Consider the following 18345-nt stretch of genomic DNA (forward strand, 5'->3'; position numbering starts at 1 on the left):
TTGTGGTCACCTTTGTCGGATCAGACTGTATTTGCAGTTGTCCCTATGTTTGAATATACAGATCTGGTCAGTTATTAAAACCTCCATTATTTTTCTTTTTTTTCCATGAGTATTTTTACTGTTCTCTGTGCTTAATTTATTTAGATTCTAATACTCAGAGGTTTAACTCCAGTGGTCGCTCTTCAATCCTTGTTCCTAAAAGTAAAATTAAAAGCTTTAGGATGTCCTTCAAAATGGAGAACCCAAACAACTTCTGCGGGGAGTGAAGATTGAGGATCGAGGAACAATCCCTCCAGGATAAGCACCAATCACTGAGGAGAGAACATCTACTTTTTCTCTCTGTCCTGCTAGAATAGTTTCTGCGACTTAGTGACTCAACACTCTTGTTCTTCAATTATCATTTATCTTATAGGTATTGTGAAAGAGTAGCTGGGCCACCATCAGGTGGGCTATAAACATTTTCTTACAGGGTCTGAAAGCTTCAACAAGTTCTAACAGACCATAAATTGTCCCTTAGACTCACTTGTCTTTGTTAATTTTAATGTAGTGTCTCATGTGTCAGTCTACATATGGTACTTGGTTGAGTCATTTTAGAAAAAAATGGGAACTGGATCAAGCCTATCCTATCCTTCTCCATGTGTCAGCTACTGACATAGATTTTAAATTTTAGAATCTCATGTTCACAGATCCCCTCCCTGAACTGCCACCTTACTGTGGTGGAGGGGTTTGCGTGCCCGAATGACCCTAGGAGCTATGTTGCCGGGGGCTTAAGCCCCTGGTAGGGTCTCCCAAGGCAAACAGGTCCTAGGCGACGGGCCAGACTAAGAGCAGTTCATAAACCCCTCATGACGAGTGACAAATCAAGGTCGGATACGTCGCCCGGATTGGCGTCACCGGGGCCCCACCCTGGAGCCAGGCCTGGGGTTGGGGCACGTAGACGAGCGCCTGGTGGCTGGGATCTCTCCCACGGGACCCGGCCGGGCGCAGCCCGAAGGAGCGACGTGGGACCGCCTTCCCGTAGGCCCACCACCCGCAGGAAGGCGCATAAGGGGTCGGTGCAGTGTGGATTGGGTGGCAGCCGTGTGGAGGTGCCTCGACAACCCAATCCCTGGACAAAGAATCTGGCAATTGGGACATGGAATGTCACCTCACTGGGTGGAAAGGAGCCTGAACTTGTGCTGGAGGTTGAGCGGTACCGGCTAGAGATAGTCGGGCTCACTTCCACACACAGTCTGGGCTCTGGAACACAACTCCTTGAGAGAGGTTGGACTCTCTTCTACTCTGGAGTTGCCCATGGTGAGAGGCGGCGGGCAGGGGTGGGCTTGCTTATAGCCCCCCAGCTCAGCTGCCATGTGTTGGAGTTTTCCCCGGTGGACGAGAGAGTTGTTTCCCTGCGCCTTCGGGTAGGGGATAGGTCTCTCACCGTTGTTTGTGCCTACGGGCCAAATAGCGGTGTAGAGTACCCAGCTTTCATAGGGTCTCTGGAAGGGGTACTGGAAGGTGCTCCGACTGGGGACTCTGTCGTCCTACTGGGGGATTTCAACGCCCACGTGGGCAATGACAGTGATACCTGGAGGGGCGTGATTGGGAGGAACGGCCTCCCTGATCTGAACCCGAGTGGTGTTTTGTTATTGGACTTCTGTGCTAGTCACAGCTTGTCCATAACGAACACCATGTTCAAGCATAAGGGTGTCCATCAGTGCACGTGGCACCAGGACACCCTAGGTCGGAGGTCTATGATCGACTTTGTGGTTGTGTCATCTGACCTCCGACCATATGTCTTGGACACTCGGGTGAAGAGAGGGGCTGAGCTGTCAACTGATCACCACCTGGTGGTAAGTTGGATCCGATGGCAGAGGAGGGAGCTGGATAGACCTGGCAGACCCAAACGTATTGTGAGGGTCTGTTGGGAACGTCTGGTGGAACCCTCTGTCAGAGAGGTCTTCAACTCCCACCTCCGGGAGAGCTACAATCAGGTCCCGAGGGAGCCTGGAGACATTGAGTCCGAGTGGACCATGTTTTCCACCTCCATTGTCAATGCGGCTGTTCGGAGCTGTGGCCGTAGGGTCTCTGGTGCCTGTCGTGGCGGCAATCCCCGAACCCGGTGGTGGACACCGGAAGTAAGGGAAGCCGTCAAGCTGAAGAAGGAGTCTTATCAGGCCTGGTTGGCCTGTGGGACTCCTGATGCAGCTGATGGGTATCGGCAGGCCAAACGTGCCGCAGCCCGCGCGGTCGCAGAGGCAAAAACTCGGACCTGGGAAAAGTTCGGCGAGGCCATGGAGGAGGACTATCGGTCTGCCTCAAGGAAATTCTGGCAAACCGTCCGGCGCCTCAGAAGGGGAAAGCAGTTTCCTGCCAACACTGTTTACAGTGGAGGTGGGGAGTTGCTGACTTCGACTGGGGACGTTGTAGGACGGTGGAAGGAATACTTTGAGGATCTCCTCAACCCCGTCGTCACGCCTTCTGTTGAGGAAGCAGAGGCTGGGGACTCTGAGGTTGATTCATCCATTTCCCTGGTCGAAGTCACCGAGGTAGTCAGTAAGCTCCTCGGTGGCAAGGCACCAGGGGTGGATGAAATTCGCCCCGAGTACCTTAAGTCTCTGGATGTTGTAGGGCTGTCTTGGTTGACACGCCTTTGCAGCATCGCGTGGAGATCGGGGACAGTACCTCTGGACTGGCAGACCGGGGTGGTGGTTCCTCTTTTTAAAAAGGGGGACCGGAGGGTGTGTTCCAACTATAGGGGGATCACACTCCTCAGCCTCCCTGGGAAAGTCTATTCCAGAGTGCTGGAGAGGAGAGTTAGGCCGCTAGTCGAACCTCGGATCCAGGAGGAACAATGCGGTTTTCGTCCTGGCCGTGGAACACTGGACCAGCTCCATACTCTTGCTAGGGTGCTCGAGGGTTCATGGGAGTTCGCCCATCCAGTCTACATGTGTTTTGTAGACTTGGAGAAGGCGTTTGACCGTGTCCCTCGTGGCATCCTGTGGGGGGTACTCCGGGAATACGGGATTCGGGACCCTTTGTTAAGGGCCATTCGGTCCTTGTATGACCGGAGTAGGAGCTTGGTTCGCATTGCCGGTAGTAAGTCAGACTTGTTCCCGGTGCATGTTGGACTCCGACAGGGCTGCCCTTTGTCACCGATCCTGTTCATTACTTTTATGGACAGGATTTCTAGGCGCAGCCAGGGGTCGGAGGGAATCCGGTTTGGGAATCACAGGATTTCATCTCTGCTTTTTGCAGATGATGTTGTCCTGTTGGCTTCATCAGACCGGGACCTCCAGCAGGCACTGGGGCGGTTTGCAGCCGAGTGTGAAGGGGCTGGGATGAGAATCAGCACCTCCAAGTCCGAGGCCATGGTTCTCAACCGGAAAAAGGTGGCTTGCACCCTCCAGGTTGGGGGGGAGATCCTCCCTCAAGTGGAGGAGTTTAAGTATCTTGGGGTCTTGTTCATGAGTGAGGGAAATAGGGAGCGTGAGATTGACAGACGGATTGGTGCATCGGCAGCAGTAATGCGGTCGGTGTACCGGTCCGTCGTGGTGAAAAAGGAGCTGAGCCGAAAGGCAAAGCTCTCGATTTACCGGTCAGTCTACGTCCCTACCCTCACCTATGGTCATGAGCTTTGGGTCATGACCGAAAGGACAAGGTCGCGGATACAAGCGGCCGAAATGAGTTTCCTCCGCAGAGTGGCTGGGCGCACCCTTAGAGATAGGGTGAGGAGCTCAGTCACCCGGGAGGAGCTCGGAGTAGAGCCACTGCTCCTCTGCATCGAGAGGGGCCAGTTGAGGTGGCTTGGGCATCTGTTTCGGATGCCCCCGGGACGCCTCGTAGGGGAGGTTTTTCGGTCCTGTCCCACCGGGAGGAGGCCCCGGGGAAGACCCAGGACACGTTGGAGGGACTATGTCTCTCGGCTGGCCTGGGAACGCCTCGGTGTCCCCCCGGAAGAGCTGGAGGAGGTGTCTAGGGAGAGGGAAGTCTGGGCATCTCTGCTTAAGCTGCTCCCCCCGCGACCCGGCCCCGGATAAGCGGAAGAAAATGGATGGATGGATGGATGGATGTTCACAGATCTGTAAATGTCAATGTGCTACTCCATAAGTAGGGCAAAAAACCTTTCTCTGTGCTTCTAGGAACTTTAGTATCTTTATTAAAGAGGCTTTAACTGCACCAACACTTGATGTTTCAAATCTGAAGCAATAAATTAGGCATTAGGCTGTATTAAGATATTCTACTATAATAAGATAGCTATAAACAGGAAGTGCAAGTCAGTCATTTTCCTTCCTTGGCAGTGGCTCCATCTCAATGGTCTGTGCCAGGTCAGCACTTTTCTGGCAACTCTATCTGACCCTGGGGCAAGTACAATGAATGCCCAGAAAACATTATACATAATAAATCCTTGGCAATGAATTTACCTACATAGAAATACATCTGCTTTACATTCTTAAATGCATTTGAGAAATAAATATATTAATTAAGAACATTAATCTATTTGAACTTGATATGATGTTAACAACATATCTAAATGTATCCATGTGTTTAAATGCCAAATAAGAATCAGTCCCCTCTCCTTTAGATGGATTTATTTTTGGCCATAGTAATACCTTGTGATCTGTTGGAAAGATGGCAAATAATAAGCCATGTCCATGCAAAACATGGAAATGAAAAGTGATCCTGGAGGCTATCCCACACTTTCCTTTTATAAAATAATTTCTCAGCCAAAAAGTCAGTATGAAACTGTTCTACTCTAAAACTAAACCATTTTCTTTCCTCATAGAAAAATATTAATGGTATTTGTGAGGAACATAATTCTGGTGTTAAATTATCTGAGTTGGCAGTCCTTCTAAAACCTGTTTCCAAAAGATATATAACACCAACAGTGTTAATGGAAAGACCACCAGCCAGAATTTTATTGGCAATATGTTCCATTTGTATGTCTTCTCCAAATTTAAAACTCATTACTGGCTGCAATAGACACAGTAGACACAGATGTCTACTATAAACTATGTGAACTTAAAATTAGTTCACTGTCTTATTGGTTCAAGTAATCCACAAACGATGCAGTGCACTTGTGCAATTTATCATTGGGTATTCAGTGGACATTATTGGTGTTCTCAGTATTTATCATCATCTCAGCACAATCAAATTCCAAATTATGTCAAGCTCAAAATATTGCCTTTAGTTACGGACAGTGGTTTTTCAATTAGGTGTAAAATTATCTAAATGTGAAGATTAGTTAGAGGCATTTATGTTGTGTCACAATACAAGAAATTGAGTTACACATAAACAGTGTCTATATAAATTATAAATATTGACACTGTGCTTTCAACAGTGTAATTTCCTTCACATCATGAGAATCCCCAATTAAACAAAGTATCTCAAATATTCCCAAATTTTTGCATACTACTATCTGTTAGTTATAATAAATAATGCAAATGTCATGTAAATCTAATGATGAGAACAAAACGATTTCTGCATTATTATTAAATATATGTAAAATGTTAATTACATATGTAGAAAAGGAAACCGGCTTATTAATTTATACACACTAAGCATATCACTATCAAGCCCCAAGGTGTCAAGCATTCGTGACCAAATTCAGAAGTGCACTTATGCTGAGGAGGCAGGGTTGTTGTATATAAAAACAGCAGCTCTGGATATCTGCTCTTAACTGACGGGCATCTAAGGCAGGTGAGTGTAGTCTGCTAGTCTTATAGCAGGTCTCTATTACATTTTTATACTGTATCACATACTAAATTAAATACATTTATATACATATTTCAAGGTTTTATTTTTTAATGACAATACTTAACTCCTATTTTATGTGACTTTGTACATTAAATTTATTTTTGTAAAGTATATTAGGCTACCTATATTTTTGTTTTATAGGACCTTGACATACACAGGATAAAAAGGAATTTCAGTTTGCATCGGCTAAGGTAAATTATTTCTTGAAAAAAAAAATAGTGGAAACAAGTGTTGGTTCTGTAAAAAGCAAATTTATGTTTGAAATTTTATACTTTAGGTATTAAAGTGCCACCATGAGTACCGATGCGGAGATGGAGCAGTATGGCCCTGCGGCCATTTACCTCCGAAAATCGGAGAAGGAGAGAATTGAGGCCCAGACTGCTCCATTTGATGCCAAAACAGCCTTCTTTGTGGTTGATGCTGATGAGATGTATGTCAAGGGCAAGCTTGTCAAAAAGGAGGGTGGCAAAGCCACAGTTGAGACAGATGGGGGAAAGGTGAGTGAACAATTAAACAATTTCAAAAATTATATAAAGAATTTTTCACGTCCATTCTTTGATTCACAGACCGTGTACATTTTGCATACATTATATCACTAATGTGAAACAATCATTATTTTCTATTTAGACTGTCACTGTAAAAGAGGATGACATCCATCCCAGGAACCCTCCAAAATTCGATAAGATGGAGGACATGGCCATGATGACCCACCTCAATGAGCCATCTGTGCTGTATAACCTCAAAGAGCGTTATGCATCATGGATGATCTACGTAAGTCTAAGTTTTTTAAATTGCATATGTGTTTGAAATATAAACATGTTCTGTAATGCAAGTATTAAAAGAGTGTTTATTATCTACTAAAACAGACCTACTCAGGATTGTTCTGCGTTGTCGTGAACCCCTACAAGTGGCTTCCTGTGTATGACGCAACATGTGTAGCAGCATACAGAGGCAAGAAGAGGATTGAGGCTCCACCCCACATTTTCTCCATCTCTGACAATGCCTATCAGTTCATGCACACTGGTAAGAATAAAGTTTCTATCAATGTTTGTGATTTTTTTTGTTTGTTTGTTTTTACAAACATAAAGTGGAAGATAACACATTAAGCTTAATTTTTTTGCTGCATAGTGATGTGAGTGTTTATTTGTATTTCAGATCGTGAAAACCAGTCTGTCCTTATTACGTGAGTATTGCACAAATTATCATGCTGAATAAACTTCATAATGAAGAAACTATATCTTCAAAATGTGTCTCTTACACCCCAGTGGAGAATCTGGTGCAGGAAAGACTGTCAACACCAAGCGTGTCATCCAGTACTTTGCAACAATTGCAGCTCTTGGTGGTAGTAAGAAGGCTGAGCCAACACCTGGCAAGATGCAGGTAAAACTGATCTTATAATACAGCTTTTAATAATATAACCTGATAAAAAAATGTTTTAGATGTTAAATTTGTGTAACCACATTATTCTCTTTCAGGGCTCCCTTGAGGACCAAATTGTTGCAGCCAACCCTCTGCTGGAGGCCTATGGTAATGCCAAAACTGTGAGGAATGACAACTCCTCTCGTTTTGTAAGTGATATTAGCAATGAAAGAATTATATTTTGTCTAATTGCCCTCAAAATTTGAGTTGCTAATTAAACTTTGATTGTCTAGGGTAAATTCATCAGAATCCACTTCGGCTCTACTGGCAAGCTGGCTTCAGCTGATATTGAAACATGTAAGTTCACATGAAAAATGTTGCAAACTGAAACGTTTGAGTTGTATTTTAGATTAAAGAGAATGTTTAAATGTAATGCAATTTACATTCCTGAAAGAATAACCTTTAGTTTATTAATTTAGAAATGGCTGTGTTTAGATATTAGGATGGGCATCATACAGCAAATAAATAAGGTCTTATATGTTTGCATTTACATTCCAAAGAAACGGAAGCTTAGTTTTGTGTTAAGGAAAACTAATTCATACATTATAATAGAGTTTGTGCATGGGTACACTGTTTAATATAAATGAGCAGGCTGCTAGCAACAATAATGAAATCAAGCAATAATGCAAAATAATTAGGGTGATTATTATTAAATGTAGTCACAGAGTTCACATGAATGCTTGTGTGAAGGACTGTACTGATACAAATAGATTGGGAATGAAGTCATGCTTCTCATCAAGTTGGAAGTAAGAGAATAACAATGCAACTGCAAAAATGATCTGTAGTACTTGAATGTACATATTATGTATGCTTTTATGTATTGTGTTTTAATGCCATAATTTTACATTCTTCATTATTTTAATATTGCTGACTGTATTTTTTATTCATAGATCTGCTGGAGAAGTCTCGTGTCACTTTCCAGTTGTCTGCTGAGAGGAGCTACCATATCTTTTATCAGCTGATGACTGGCCATAAGCCTGAGCTTCTGGGTATGATGTTAAATAAACTGAAAAAAAAATTGCAAGAAAAAATGATGTCAAAAAACATCTCATATGTTTTATTTTTACTTTTTCAGAGGGTCTTCTGATCACCACCAACCCCTATGACTATCCAATGATCAGTCAGGGTGAAATCACTGTCAAAAGCATCAATGACGTGGAGGAGTTTATTGCAACAGATGTAAGACAACAATTCAGTTATATAGCTAGTATACTGACTAAAATGCTTTAAATACAAACAGCTTTCTTTCATTGCAGACTGCTATTGACATTTTGGGCTTCACTGCTGAGGAGAAATTGGGCATCTACAAGCTGACTGGTGCTGTGATGCATCATGGCAACATGAAATTCAAGCAGAAACAGCGTGAGGAGCAGGCTGAACCTGATGGAACTGAGGGTAAACATTAAAATAAACTACTCTCATCATGTCAATCTATTGTGGAAAATACTAAACACGTTACTGTGTACAATACTTAGAAGCCCATTGCTTTTTTCCATCAGTGGCTGACAAAATTGCCTACCTGTTGGGTCTGAACTCAGCTGATATGCTGAAAGCTCTGTGCTACCCAAGGGTCAAAGTCGGAAATGAGATGGTGACCAAAGGTCAAACTGTGCCACAGGTGAAAATATGAAAATGTTGTGTTTAAAAATGAAAAATATTTGGATTTTGAGATCATATTACTGATATGATGATGTTCACATTCCAATGCTTAATTTCTTATTACTAGGTCAACAATTCTGTCATGGCTCTGTGCAAGTCCATCTATGAGAAAATGTTCTTGTGGATGGTCGTCCGTATCAATGAGATGCTGGACACCAAACAGCCAAGACAGTTCTTCATCGGAGTGTTGGATATCGCTGGATTTGAGATCTTCGATGTGAGTAGTTAATACAATTTTGAGAAGTGTTAAAAGTCATCACTGTGTTGACATGATAATTAATACCTTTCCACAACTACAGTTCAACAGTTTGGAGCAACTCTGCATCAACTTCACCAATGAGAAACTGCAACAGTTTTTCAACCACCACATGTTTGTACTGGAGCAAGAGGAGTACAAGAAAGAAGGTATTGAATGGGAGTTCATTGACTTCGGTATGGACTTGGCTGCCTGCATTGAGCTTATTGAGAAGGTAAGTAGCCACTCTGTAAGACTCTTAAAGTAATTTGTGTTAAATTAGTAGCTTCTGCTGGTTAATGTTTAACATGTTTAACCTCTTAGCCAATGGGCATCTTCTCCATCCTTGAAGAGGAGTGCATGTTCCCCAAGGCCTCTGACACAACTTTCAAGAACAAGCTGCATGACCAGCATCTTGGCAAGACCAAGGCTTTTGAAAAGCCCAAGCCTGGAAAGGGCAAGGCTGAGGCTCACTTCTCCCTGGTCCACTATGCTGGTACAGTAGACTACAACATTTCTGGCTGGCTGGACAAGAACAAGGACCCACTGAATGACTCAGTTGTGCAGCTCTACCAGAAATCTGGAAACAAACTGTTGGCCTTCCTGTATGCAGCACATGCTGGAGCTGATGGTAAGAAGCTATGCATCCAACTGGCAATCTCCTCACTGCTAAAAACACGCAGTTTTCATGTGGATAGAAAAATGAGCAGGAAAAGAAAAAAAACAATGATTCAGTGGTACTGTGGAATTTTCATATTTATTCATTTTTCTTAAAAAAACAGAGGCTGCTGGTGGTGGTGGTAAGAAGGGTGGCAAAAAGAAGGGTGGCTCCTTCCAGACCGTCTCTGCTCTTTTCAGAGTATGTACTGTTTCAATAAAGGAAGTTTTAAAAACTACATATTAAAAAACATTAAACAACTTTTTATATTGATGATCCACAGGAGAACTTGGCCAAGCTGATGACCAACTTGAGGAGCACTCATCCTCACTTTGTCCGCTGCCTGATTCCAAATGAAACAAAGACACCTGGTAAAGGCCACTATACTGCACATGGAACAGCCACATACTGTAGAATAAACTAAACTATATTGTATAAATTTGCTATTCTCAGGTCTTATGGAGAACTTCCTGGTTATCCACCAGCTCAGATGTAATGGTGTACTGGAAGGCATTAGAATTTGCAGAAAAGGATTCCCCAGCAGAATCCTCTATGGTGACTTTAAGCAGAGGTAATTACAGTTTTGATTATGACAAAGTAATAGTGTAGTGTGTATGATGGTAAACGCCAGGAAACGTTACAAGGTAGATATAGAGCAGATAAGGTAAATATTTAAACAAACTAACTTGTCCTTACAGATACAAAGTATTGAATGCCAGTGTCATCCCTGAGGGACAGTTCATTGACAACAAGAAAGCTTCAGAGAAGCTTCTGGGCTCTATTGATGTGGACCACACTCAGTACAAGTTTGGACACACTAAGGTGAATTCAGACATTTTCAATACAATTTGCTCTGTGCATATGTTCTGTTGTATCCAGTGGTGTTTTAAACAACATCCCTTACTTATCAACATAGGTGTTCTTTAAAGCTGGTCTGCTGGGTACCCTGGAGGAGATGAGAGATGAGAAACTGGCTTCACTGGTGACTATGACTCAGGCTCTCTGCAGAGGATACGTCATGAGGAAGGAGTTTGTTAAGATGATGGAGAGGAGGTAAACTTATCATTAAGTATAAATAATTGCATTTCCATTTGAATAATGTACCTTATTTTTATATGGCTATTCTCCTTAGATCTACAAAACTCCCTTCACTAAAGTGACATCACTTTCTTTTTTTTTTCTTTTTCCAGAGAATCTATCTTTTCCATTCAGTACAACATCCGCTCTTTCATGAATGTGAAGAACTGGCCCTGGTTGAAACTGTACTTCAAGATCAAGCCTCTTCTGAAGAGTGCTGAGACTGAGAAGGAGCTGCAACAGATGAAAGATAACTATGACAAGATGCAGTCAGACCTGGCTACTGCCCTGGCCAAGAAGAAGGAACTGGAGGAGAAAATGGTTTCATTGCTGCAGGAAAAGAATGACCTGCAACTGCAAGTGGCTGCTGTGAGTTAATTGAAAAATACACATACATTCCTTGGAACTGTATTAATTTCACTGAGGTAAAATGCAGTGTATATTATGTATATGATATTATGTACATCCTTTACAAAAAAGAAAAAGACTATATAATAATATAAATTTCTGATTATATGTGCCATATTAAAGCTACAGAATAACTACAGGTGTATTTTGAAATATTAATGTATGTTAAAAGCACTATTGAAATATATTGAGTTGTACTGATGATATCTTCAAAATATACTATAGGAAGTTGAGAACCTCTCTGATGCTGAGGAAAGGTGTGAAGGACTCATTAAGAGCAAGATCCAGCTCGAGGCCAAACTCAAAGAGACAAGTGAGAGACTGGAGGATGAAGAGGAAATCAATGCTGAGCTCACTGCCAAGAAGAGGAAGCTGGAGGATGAATGCTCTGAGCTGAAGAAGGACATTGATGACTTGGAGCTCACCCTGGCTAAAGTGGAAAAGGAGAAACATGCCACAGAAAACAAGGTTCTAATTAAAATACAGCAATAATAAATTATAAAATGTTTCAAATGTTTTACAGCTGTTAATATATTATAAAAATTTCAATCCAATTTTAAGGTGAAAAACCTGACAGAGGAGATGGCATCTCAAGATGAGTCAATTGCCAAGCTAACTAAGGAGAAGAAAGCTCTCCAAGAGAGCCACCAACAAACGCTTGATGATCTCCAGGCAGAGGAAGACAAAGTCAACACTCTGAGCAAGGCCAAGACAAAGCTTGAACAGCAAGTGGACGATGTAAGTATACAGTTGCACTGATTCTGTGCTGTTGCTCTATAATTACATAAACGATTCTTGGTATAGATGCTTTATCATTAAAATGCTTTAAATATACTATTATTAAACATACGTTGTTTTAAAGCTTGAAGGTTCACTGGAGCAAGAGAAGAAGCTCCGCATGGACCTTGAGAGAGCCAAGAGGAAGCTTGAAGGAGATCTGAAACTTGCCCAGGAATCCATAATGGATTTGGAGAATGACAAGCAGCAGTCTGATGAGAAAATCAAAAAGTAGGTTCATGTTTGAGGTCATTAATCCTCTTTTCTCACATACTACACTCCTACAACAGTACAAATTATATTACTAAATGTTTTCTTGGTCTCCTCCTTAAGGAAAGACTTTGAGACAAGCCAGCTCCTCAGCAAGATTGAGGATGAACAGTCTCTTGGTGCTCAGCTTCAGAAGAAGATTAAGGAACTCCAGGTAACATTATTTATTCATTGCGTGGATATCAGAAGTAATTATTAAGAGACAACAAGTTTAACAAGTGCTCTTAATCCTACATTTATCAAATCAAGGCCCGTATTGAGGAGCTGGAAGAGGAGATTGAGGCTGAGAGGGCTGCTCGGGCTAAGGTTGAGAAGCAGAGGGCTGACCTCTCCAGGGAGCTTGAGGAGATCAGTGAGAGGCTTGAGGAAGCTGGCGGAGCAACAGCCGCTCAGATTGAGATGAACAAGAAGCGTGAGGCTGAATTCCAGAAGCTGCGTCGTGACCTTGAAGAGTCCACCCTGCAGCATGAAGCTACAGCAGCAGCTCTGCGCAAGAAGCAGGCTGACAGTGTTGCAGAACTGGGAGAGCAGATCGACAACCTCCAGCGTGTCAAGCAGAAGCTGGAGAAGGAGAAGAGCGAGTACAAGATGGAAATTGATGATCTCAGCAGCAACATGGAGGCTGTAGCTAAAGCAAAGGTGAGTGGTTGAGAGTTTGTCTGTAAGTAAAGGTTTTACCACTTTATTCTTAAAATCAGGCATAAACTTTTAAACTTTATCTTTATATTGGTTTCACAGCTGGGAGTTGCTAATGTTTTTCAAACTAAACTTGTTTAATTTTAAAGGGCAATTTGGAGAAAATGTGCAGAACTGTTGAAGACCAGTTTAGTGAGCTCAAAGCCAAAAACGATGAGAATGTGCGTCAGCTGAATGACATTAATGCACATAAAGCAAGACTGCAGACAGAGAATGGTGAGTTACCTGTAATGAAACCAGTGTTTGGCTGGAGCCCTCACATTCACATACTGATTAACACATTGTCCTTCAAGGTGAATTTGCTCGCCAGCTTGAAGAGAAAGAAGCTCTTGTTTCTCAGCTGACCAGAGGCAAACAGGCTTTCACTCAGCAGATTGAAGAGCTCAAGAGACACATTGAGGAGGAAGTGAAGGTATTACAACAACAAAGACACCAAGGAACATTTATTGCTGGTTACTGGTTGTTTTTAGATATGTAGCTATTGTCTCCTTTCAAAAGGCCAAGAATGCCCTGGCACATGCAGTCCAGTCAGCCCGCCATGACTGTGATCTGCTCAGAGAGCAGTATGAGGAAGAGCAGGAGGCCAAAGCTGAGCTGCAGCGAGGAATGTCTAAGGCCAACAGTGAAGTGGCTCAGTGGAGAACCAAATATGAGACTGATGCTATCCAGCGTACTGAGGAGCTGGAGGAGTCTAAGTAAACTGATCATTTCTACTTCTTCATACATCATATTTGCATATCCTATCATATATCATATTTGCTATGATTTTGTCTAACTAAACACAATCAAATTCTCCTTCACTACAGGAAAAAGCTTGCCCAGCGTCTACAGGAGGCTGAGGAATCCATTGAGGCTGTGAACTCCAAGTGTGCATCTTTGGAGAAGACCAAGCAGAGGCTGCAGGGTGAGGTGGAGGACCTCATGATTGATGTGGAAAGAGCTAATGCTCTGGCTGCTAATCTTGACAAGAAGCAGAGGAACTTTGATAAGGTACATAATTGTTACAAAGAATACAAGACATAATGCTTCTACATTACTACCTAAAACTACCTATTATTCTAGGTCCTGGCTGAGTGGAAGCAGAAGTATGAGGAGAGCCAGGCAGAGCTGGAAGGAGCCCAGAAGGAGGCTCGCTCTCTCAGCACTGAACTGTTCAAGATGAAGAACTCCTATGAGGAGACTCTGGATCACCTGGAGACCATGAAGAGAGAGAACAAGAACCTGCAGCGTATGTTAACCTTTATACTTATTGTAAGAGGAAAAAGTAATGATTATGTTCTAACTCCTAAATGTGTAATTGGCTTTGGTTTTGTATTGTTATTTCCTGCAGAGGAGATCTCAGACCTGACTGAACAAATTGGTGAGACTGGAAAGAGTATCCACGAACTGGAGAAAGCAAAGAAAACAGTGGAGACAGAAAAGTCTGAAATTCAGTCAGCACTGGAGGAAGCAGAGGTACAACATCAAAATTTAGCTGGGAGTCAAAAACCATCCAGTAGTCACTCTAGAGTTGGACTAAACTGAACTTGAATTATACTACTAATTAAAGGTATTCTGTATTGCCATTTTGATACAATGGAAAGAAAATTTAAATCTAAATTTAAATTAAAGTGTAATTAAATTAAATGTAATCAGCTAGAAGTAATTTTTTTAGCTGTTTTTTAGCATCGGTCACCTCATTTTCAACCAGTTAATTAAATAAGAAATTTTTCGACAAGCTTAGTATTTAGTAATTACTGATATTATTGTTGAAATTACTCCAAGGGCACACTGGAACATGAGGAGGCCAAGATTCTTCGTGTCCAGCTTGAGCTCAACCAGGTCAAAGGTGAGGTTGACAGAAAGCTGGCAGAGAAAGATGAGGAGATGGAGCAGATCAAGAGGAACAGCCAGAGAGTGATTGACTCCATGCAGACAACTCTTGATGCTGAGGTCAGGAGCAGGAACGACGCCCTGAGAGTCAAGAAGAAGATGGAGGGTGACCTGAATGAGATGGAGATTCAGCTGAGCCATGCCAACAGGCAGGCTGCTGAGGCCCAGAAACAACTGAGGAATGTCCAGGGACAGCTCAAGGTGGGTTTTGTGTGAATGTTAGATAAAATACATTGACGAGTAAAGAAGGTTTTCTCATTTTTCCTCTTCATTGTCAGGATGCCCAATTGCACCTTGATGATGCTGTCAGAGGACAGGAAGACATGAAGGAGCAGGTTGCCATGGTGGAGCGCAGAAATGGACTGATGCTGGCTGAGATTGAGGAGCTGAGAGTTGCTTTGGAGCAGACAGAGAGAGGACGCAAAGTGGCTGAGCAAGAGTTGGTTGATGCTAGTGAGCGTGTTGCATTGCTTCACTCTCAGGTGTGTTTTCAATAATGGACCAGAAACTGGTATTTTTGGAAATCCATTACAAATATTATATAAAAGATGACTTCTCTTAAACATCCAGAACACCAGTCTACTGAACACCAAGAAGAAGCTGGAGGCTGACCTTGTGCAGGTCCAGGGTGAGGTGGATGATGCTGTTCAGGAAGCCAGAAATGCTGAAGACAAAGCTAAAAAGGCTATCACTGATGTGAGTTAACTTAATGTGGTCCCGTTGAATATGTTTAATAAATAAAGCTTGTTTTTTGTTGAATAAAGTAGATACCATTTACTTTTTCAGGCTGCTATGATGGCAGAGGAGCTGAAGAAGGAGCAGGACACCAGTGCTCACCTGGAGAGAATGAAGAAGAACCTAGAAGTCACAGTCAAGGACCTGCAGCACCGTCTGGATGAGGCTGAGAACCTCGCCATGAAGGGTGGAAAGAAGCAGCTCCAGAAACTGGAGTCCAGGGTATGCATTATAATTATACATGAAGCATACATAAATGGTTGTTTTGGAATGTAAATCAAATGTTCAATGTTTTGAATATATGCAAAGTTGCTGTCTAACAAAACTATGTTGAATGATCAAATCACAGGTCCGTGAGCTGGAAACTGAAGTTGAGGCTGAGCAGAGACGTGGAGCTGATGCTGTGAAAGGAGTCCGCAAATATGAGAGGAGAGTGAAGGAGCTGACATACCAGGTCATTTATTTAACATATTTAAGAAAATAGTTTGAGTTCTTCATTTCTTTCTTCTGTTTCCGTATTTCATCTGTAACAATGCTCTATTCTTAAAGACTGAGGAGGACAAGAAGAATGTGATCAGACTCCAGGATCTGGTAGATAAGCTGCAGCTCAAAGTCAAGGGTTACAAGAGACAAGCTGAGGAGGCTGTGAGTCAAATGTTTTGTGACATAATATTTGAATATCTAGCACTATTAATAATGTTGAGAAAGAAACCACAGTCATATGAGAGAATATTTAAAAATATGACAAACTCTAAACCATTTACAGGAGGAGCAGGCCAACACCCACCTGTCCAGACTGAGAAAAGCCCAGCATGAGCTGGAGGAATCTCAAGAGCGTGCTGACATCGCTGAGTCCCAGGTCAATAAGCTGAGAGCCAAGAGCCGCGATGTTGGAAAGGTAATTGATTTGCTTATAATGGAAACGTACTATGTTTAAAATGTCTGTTTAACTTCACTGGTATAAACAATATAAAAACTTATGTGGTAAGAGTAAATGGCACATATAGGATGAACTCAACCATATAATACATATTATACAAATGGTTTAAATGTTCGAACATATGCTGATTTTTTTTCTTGCTTTTTTCTAGTCCGAAAGTGCTGAATAAGAGACAACAACCTCTTGGAACACTTCACAGCATTCATAAAATATGAACTAGCTGTTGACTTGTCTTCTTCCAATGTATTAATGCAATAAACTGTTTCCTGTATAATTTGGTCTCTATTTTATCTCTTTAAAAGACATCAGTATTCAGCACATTCAGTTATGTGAAGCTGCATAAAATAAAATTAGTTAATATTTTAATAAATAATAATAGTTCATTCTCAGATTAGAGAGCAGAAGAGTTAATTGTGATATAAATAGATTTATTTAAAATATAAATAGATTTATTTATGTCATTTGAATAAAAATTAAATAATTTTTTTAATGAAATTAAGTTAGTGGAGTCAGGGTGGTACAGCATATAGGAGTTCACAAAACATTAAGTTTTGGAAAGATGTGCCATAAGATTTCATAAAGTCATAATATTTCACTTACAAATGATTAAAAGTTTCTAAAAATCGGAATTTTTAGTGTTATACTCTAATATTCTTTGTGAAAATACAGATTCCTCAAAGCAGTTTTGCATTCCACAGCTTATATTGTGCAGTCTATAGTGGATTTATGGACATCTCAGAAACAATATATATATGCAATAGATTTACATTTACATTTAGTCATTTAGCAGACACTTTTATCCAAAGCGACTTACAAGTGAGACAAGATATATTTTTAAAACTATTTTCTTAATGTAAGTTGAGCATGACATACTACATCCCCTTTAACCCAAGCACTTACACATTTATCCACAAACTATATACCGAATACTCAAGACTCAAGATTATTAGTGGAAACAACTGGAAACACCAGAGAACACACAACCAAAGTGTCACTGCTTTCATTGCACAAAAGGTCAAACACTTACTGTAAGAACAAAACATTCTACATTCACTGGCTAAACACGTCATAGTGTCTGCCATGAAGGAAAGCATGCCTTGTAGCTGTGGTTAAAACAGAAGTCACTCATTAATGATGAAACCAGCCAACTACGCAGGCATATGTACCACCTTATATGTACTCTAGAAGTCTGTTTATACTTACTGACACTTGAGGCCAGAGATGAAGATGCCTTTCTATTTCTGATCATGCTGTACAGCCCCTAACTGAAAATGTGAGCAGTCATCAAATAAATTACATGAGCCTGTTATAAAATCTGATATCTCCCTCACAGCTCTTCTCGTGCCATATTTCTTAATATAGAAATATGTTAAGAGATATAGAGGCTGAAGTGTATTTTTATTTATGGAAAATTGTTATATCTTAATAGATTCTTCTTCTTAATTCAATTAAGATCAGTGATTGAAATAATGAAAATAGTTAACCGAAGATCATATGTTGGAGATTTGTTCATCGCACTCTAAGTTGTACCTTGTAATAAATTTTTACTACACATCAGATTCACATCCACAATTATAACATATATTATGCAATGTTACAGTGTTACACCAAATAATGTTTACATCATGTGTTTTCACTTCTGTGCTAATATATATATATATATATATATATATATATATATATATATATATATATATATATATATATATATATATATTGTATAGTATATAATGTATAGTACATTGCAATAAAGTAGTCTATTGCAAATAAACAATCAGTTTATTTAATATGCAATTGTTTACAATGCTACAGTTTTTTATCTTTTAAGTCTGTGTAATTAATAAAATTTTTATAAACGTT

The 18345-nt window shown here is 41.2% G+C and overlaps 1 protein-coding gene across 1 annotated transcript; it reads left to right on the forward strand.

Moving 5' to 3' along the window:
• The first annotated feature begins 6032 nt into the window (after window positions 1-6032).
• LOC113156564 (myosin heavy chain, fast skeletal muscle-like) lies at window positions 6033-16654 on the forward strand. Its single transcript, XM_026351789.1, has 39 exons — window positions 6033-6236; window positions 6367-6510; window positions 6606-6762; window positions 6895-6922; window positions 7005-7119; window positions 7215-7307; window positions 7392-7455; window positions 8049-8147; window positions 8234-8337; window positions 8415-8553; window positions 8658-8776; window positions 8885-9034; window positions 9117-9287; window positions 9377-9683; window positions 9835-9911; window positions 9994-10081; window positions 10164-10281; window positions 10409-10532; window positions 10627-10763; window positions 10901-11156; window positions 11421-11663; window positions 11757-11933; window positions 12058-12203; window positions 12306-12396; window positions 12492-12881; window positions 13028-13154; window positions 13232-13350; window positions 13437-13633; window positions 13745-13928; window positions 14001-14166; window positions 14269-14393; window positions 14703-15011; window positions 15089-15292; window positions 15381-15506; window positions 15597-15767; window positions 15895-15999; window positions 16095-16190; window positions 16312-16443; window positions 16637-16654. Exons 1-39 carry the CDS (start codon window positions 6033-6035, stop codon window positions 16652-16654), a joined length of 5820 nt encoding a protein of 1939 aa, XP_026207574.1.
• Window positions 16655-18345: the final 1691 nt, after the last annotated feature.

Source organism: Anabas testudineus, chromosome 8 (genome assembly GCF_900324465.2).
Source record: "Anabas testudineus chromosome 8, fAnaTes1.2, whole genome shotgun sequence".
In the NCBI taxonomy this organism is placed as follows: Eukaryota; Metazoa; Chordata; class Actinopteri; order Anabantiformes; family Anabantidae; genus Anabas; species Anabas testudineus.